The sequence below is a fragment of the Malania oleifera genome, chromosome 1 (genome assembly GCF_029873635.1).
Source record: "Malania oleifera isolate guangnan ecotype guangnan chromosome 1, ASM2987363v1, whole genome shotgun sequence".
Classification (NCBI taxonomy): domain Eukaryota; kingdom Viridiplantae; phylum Streptophyta; class Magnoliopsida; order Santalales; family Ximeniaceae; genus Malania; species Malania oleifera.
In genome coordinates, this window is record NC_080417.1 from 20,079,336 (window position 1) to 20,085,128 (window position 5,793).

Sequence of the window (5,793 nt, forward strand, 5' to 3'; positions counted from 1 at the left end):
AATAAATTTCATTGCATTGTGTCACGGTCCGCCTTTTTCACACCGTTGTGAAGGGCCGTGCGGCGCTAGCTAAAGCACTCTTGCTTAACTAGCCAGCCTTTTGTTTACCAACATTCATCCACGAAGCACTTTCATTAACATTCAATCAGATAGCAGCGGAAATAATAATCAATTCATGAAAGCCGTGGCAACCAAGCAGTAAATATTGAAGCAAACGTAATTCATTAACAAATCCTCCGTTGACATGTTGTACTTAGCGAGGGAGGCAAGTAGGCTAAGCACGTTGACAATTGCTAGTGAGTTTTACAATGATTGATGAACACTCACCCTCCCCTAAAGAGCTTTCTGGGCCATTCTCACTCTGGCACTAAGAAACATCAAAGTGACCGAAGAGTCATACTGCCTTATTTGGCTTACAATGAAATAAATACTGGAAAATAACCCTACACTAGTATTTACATGATGGAAACCCATCCCAAACACACGAGATAAGCGGTCACAGGTAAGCATAATGCCCTGAACAAGCTTAGCTCGTGACACATTGCATTGCATAATGTGTCAAATATTGATGAGTGGCTTTTCCTGAAATACTCCCAATTATATATTATTTTATAGCATTATCATTTCAAGAAAATTGAATTTTGGATGAAACTTGAACGAATTCAGGTAATACCTTTCGATTCCGCGAACTGAGTTTCTAGCACTGGAGTTTCACCTCCGAGAAACGCTTGCGTTAGGTGAGGTGATGCTGGGAATTATGATCCAAGCTCCTCCCCCGTTTCACCTGCAAACAGTAATTCTTGAATTGGTCACTCTCGAACTGACCTGATTCTCTGTCTCTGGCGTCCGAGGTGTTCCCTGCCAACTTCGTCTCGAGTTTCTGCTTTTAGCCAAAACGATATGAGAGTAAGGCGTTCCCGGAGAGCCTTTTCATCTCTATCCACGCCCATTCCCAAGCTCATCTCTCCACTCCAACTCAACCATCTACTTCAAATTTGCAGCAATTCACAAGCACTGGATAAAGGGAGGCGAGTTCACCAGCAGATAATACTACGCGGATTGGGGCATGACCATTTCATGGTCACCAAACTGGTCCAAATGTATGCCGGCTGTGACGATTTCAGATCAGCCCATGTACTGTTCGACGAATTGTCGCAACCAAATGTGTTCGCTTGGACTGCGATACTCGCATTCTATTCGAGAAATGGAATGCCCCGCGAGTGCATTTGGACTTATGGCGAAATGCAATTGAAGGGTATTGTGCCCGACAATTATGTTTTTCCAAAGGTCCTCAGAGCTTGCGCTCAATCCCTGTCTTTGGAAGCAGGGATTCGAGTTCATAGAGATGTAATTATGTTTGGTTCTGAATTTAATATACAAGTTTGCAATTCATTAATTGATATGTATGCGAAGTGTGGAGATGTTTGGAGGGGTAGACGAGTTTTTGATATGATGGTGAAAAGGGATCTACTGTCATGGAATTCGATGATTTCTGGGTATGTGTGTAATGGGTTCCATAGATTGGCTGTGGAATTGTTGAATTCAATGATATTGGAGGGTGTAGAGCCTGATTTAGTCACTTGGAATACGGTAATGGATGCTTATTGCAGAATCGGCCTCTGTGATGAAGCTTGGAAAATTTTTGAACAGATTAAAGAGCCTAATATTATCTCATGGACCACTTTAATCTCTGGTTATTCAAGGATTGAGAAGCATGAAATATCCTTGGGGGTTTTCAGAGAAATGATGAATAAAGGGGTAGTTTTTCCCGACCTGGATTCTCTTTGTAGTGTCGTTGCCTCTAGCCGGCATCTGGGTGCTCTAAGAAGTGGACAAGAAATCCATGCATACGGGATTAAAACCAAAATCGGTTCTTTATTCTATGATTTAGCAGGAGCTGCACTGTTGACAATGTATGCTAAGGCTAGGAGAATCCGAGATGCAAGAAATGTGTTTGAACTGATGGACAAAAATGATGTCGTTACTTGGAATGCCATGATTCTCGGTTTTGTTGACGCCGGATTTGGAGATCAGGCTGTTGAATGCTTTTGCAAAGTGCAAAGACTGGGCATTAAGAATGATCAGATTACAATATCAACTGTTTTGCCTGTATGCAACTTGAAATATGGGAGGGAAATTCATGCGTATATCATGAGGTACAATTTTGATTTGGTCATTATGGTTTGGAATGCACTGATTCACATGTATTCCAAATGTGGGTGTGTTGGGGCTGCACACTCCGTGTTTTATAATATGAAAGCCAAAGATTTAGTATCATGGAACACAATGATTGGAGGGCTTGGCATGCATGGGCTTGGCCGAGCTGCTATTCAGCTTCTGCAGGAGATGATCCACTCTGGCTTTTCCCCCAATTATGTGACTTTTACTTCCATTTTGTCTGCCTGCAGTCACTCTGGTCTTGTGAACGAGGGGCTGGAACTGCTCAACAGTATGACCAGAGACTATGGCTTTGCACCAAAGATGGAACATTTCGCTTGCATTGTTGATTTGCTTGCACGTGCTGGTCGGCTTGAGGATGCTGTTGATTTTATTAAAAGAATGCCTCTAGAGCCTGACAAATCTATTTGGGGAACTATGCTTGCTGCCAGTAGGGACCAACAAAATGTAATTGTTGGAAAGCTTGCAGCAGAACATTTATTCCACTTGGAACGTGAACATGCTGGAAACTACGTGACGCTGTCAAATTTATATGCAAGAGCTGGAAGGTGGGATGATGCAGTAGGAGTGAGGAAGCTAATGGAAGGCAGAGGATTGGCGAAGCCATCAGGATATAGCTGGATTGAAAGCAGGAACTAAGCAAAAAGAACCCATTCTCATACTTGCAGTTCTCCATCTAATGACAAACAAAACAGCAATCGAAATCCTTGAGCAGTTGCTGGATATCAATAATTATACTGATTCTTAAGTTGAAAATTTTTGCGACTTCAACTTATGGAGAAACAAGGGAATCACCGTCTCACATCAATGTGCTTGGTGATTGCTCATGTCGATCAAACTCTGATCAAGTGAAGCGTTCTCAAGAGATGGCACAAAACATGTGCTTGTAGTTCCTCTTACTGCAGTATATTTTACACAGGAGAAATGTAAATTGTATTAAGTTTTGAAACATAATACTGCTCTATGTGATGGGAACTGTTCTTAATTTTGGAGATGCAGCTTCTCCTAATTTTTTCAACTTGGCATTAAGCTTTTTTTGGCTTGTTACCCACGTTGAAGTTATAGTCCAAAAAATGCTTCAATTTTTCTGTGCAAATCTTACCTACCTATATGAATGTATATGTACATGTACATATTGTTTATTAAAAAAAAATATGAGGGAAAAATATCATTTTTTCTTGCATGAGAATAGTTATATGATTTGTTTGGTATGTAAGAATATAATAAAAATAGAATTAGTCTATACAGTTTTGTATTTTTGTCATAATTTTTCATTCCATTCTACTCTCGTGGTCTTGTTCTTTTCTATTCTTTAGTACCAAACATTGGGTTGAGTTAGTTTCTCTAGGCATGAATTAAGGAATTGTTACAAAGCAGCACAACACTAACATGGAGAGTGGCTGTTTTGATTTCCTTAGATATTCAAAAAGAGGAAAAGGAAAGGTAACACGTTAAGCATTAAAAGAATGTTGAATAATCACTCTCTTAACCCTCTAGGGTTTGTCAAAGATGCAGACCTCATTCAACATTTAAAAATGCCACTAACTGTCATTTATATTTGGTAAAAGGACACAGACCTCTTGATATTTGTCTTTTTGTTAAATTCCAAATAAATCTAAGAAATTTTTTCAGACGAGATATTTTTTTGTCAAATCTCATGAAAGGTAAATGCGTTTTGTTTTACAAATCAGTAATAAATTTGCACCATGCAGCAAGATGAGCAAAATCAATTGAAAAGCAATTATGATAATAATTGACAAATATGAGTTTATGCAGCATTAACAAACTAATGTTTAATATACTAAAATAATGAATATTTATAAATAGAGAATATAGGTGCTAGAAAAAACATCTTACAATTTGAGAAACACTCAAAAAAAAAAAATCATTTTTTAGATAAAATTAGAAGAAATTAAACAAAGCCCCAATTTTTATTTTGAAATATTTTTTTATTTTTTTTTAAATTAACAGGAGTAGAACTCTTATGCTTTTAATACGGGATGGAAAACTAATCTTATTATTAGTACGGGATGGAACTCATCATTCAAGATTTGAATAATGATTACCTATTTTTAAATTAAATAATGATATTTAGACTATTTTAACTGAATGGTTGCACAATGTTGATAAGATTGTTGATTTCATTATCTTCAATTACTTAACAAGTAGCTAAGAGCGCATCCTTTATTTTTCTTTTTAAAGAAAAATTTCACAAACAATAGAATTATAGGACCATTGATATCAGTTTCTTTTAGATTCAAACATAAATAATTTTAAAAATAATTTAAAATTTTAGATCACAAATTAAATAATAATAATAATTTCTTTTAAATTGAAGACACATCTTTTCTCTTTAAGAGCACTTTAATTTTCTAAACGATTATTAAAATATCATCTTATTTTTAAAAATTTTAATATTAATGTTAAAGGTAATAATAGTAAAAAAAAAAAAAAAACATTTTGAAAAACGATGGGGCTTTCGAGTAAAAATTAAAAACATTACAATTTTTTTCCAGCAAATAAAGCATCAAAATTGGAGTCCCACTTTTTATCAACAATGGTACAAACCACACCTAGTAAGAAGAAAGATTAAATCTTGCTTTTATAAAGAATTCATGGCAAACCACTTAAAATAACGTTCACCTTGAGAGGTTTAAGTCATGAAAAATCCCTAATTTCATTTTATCATAGTGAAACAAGCAATAAAACAACTCATATCGAGCACTAAAACTAAAAATAATAACACAATTTATGAAGTTAAAGATTCAAGGAAAAATTAATGCTAGAAGCAACAGTGGCAGTGATCACAACCTTCATCTACCTCTTTAGTAGTTTGCTAGTGGAGCCAATGGAATCCACCTTGGACAAGCATGCTAGTGATATCGAAAATCTTGGCTTCGCATATGATGTAGAAGCCCCAGTAGATGTACCTCTTAATGTTTATGGCTTAAACAATAAGGATGTCAAAAACGGCAAGACCACTGTTGATGAGAAAGCACACCCACATGCAGATGCAGCAAGAGTATAAGGGAGAAGTAGAGAATTAATATCGGAGTTTAGATTGACTATTGGTTATGTGAATGTCGTCAAGATTTGTGTGAATACCAATTTAATGGAAGAAAGTTACTAGAATGTAAAGACCACATCATTTAGGAAAGCTAAAGGTCATAATAGTGGGATGATTAGGGTTTTGACAATAAAGCTCCAACAAACAAATAGTACATAACCACCAAGGATAGATAAAGAGGTGTAGGAGAAGTTATAATAGACTATTCGATTTTATGTTTTGACATATAAATAATATTTTAATTTTGTATGAATAACAAATAAAGGATAAATTAAAATTTTCAATTCCTCACTTGAAAATTAACAAATTTTTCAGGGCCGGAAGCATTTTAAAAATTTCTAGAGAAAGACAGTAGAGCTTTACACTAAAACTAAAAGACGTTCCAAAGATTTCAAACTAATCTGAAGCAATAAAATTAGCGCTTAATTTTTGAGTCTAAACCCACTACATGCCCAATTAGCCACTGGCTCCCGGCCGGTGGAACAGCCCAATTGAGTCTAAACCCAAGACGGCACCCAAATGTTAACTGACAAAATTTAACTTGAATT

At 36.1% G+C, this 5,793-nt stretch overlaps 1 protein-coding gene across 1 annotated transcript; it reads left to right on the top strand.

The window, feature by feature from the left end:
* The first annotated feature begins 545 nt into the window (after positions 1–545).
* On the top strand, positions 546–3,361 carry LOC131158722 (pentatricopeptide repeat-containing protein At3g09040, mitochondrial-like). Its single transcript, XM_058113585.1, has one exon. It carries the CDS (start codon positions 901–903, stop codon positions 2,815–2,817), a length of 1,917 nt encoding a protein of 638 aa, XP_057969568.1. The 5' UTR covers positions 546–900; the 3' UTR covers positions 2,818–3,361.
* Positions 3,362–5,793: the final 2,432 nt, after the last annotated feature.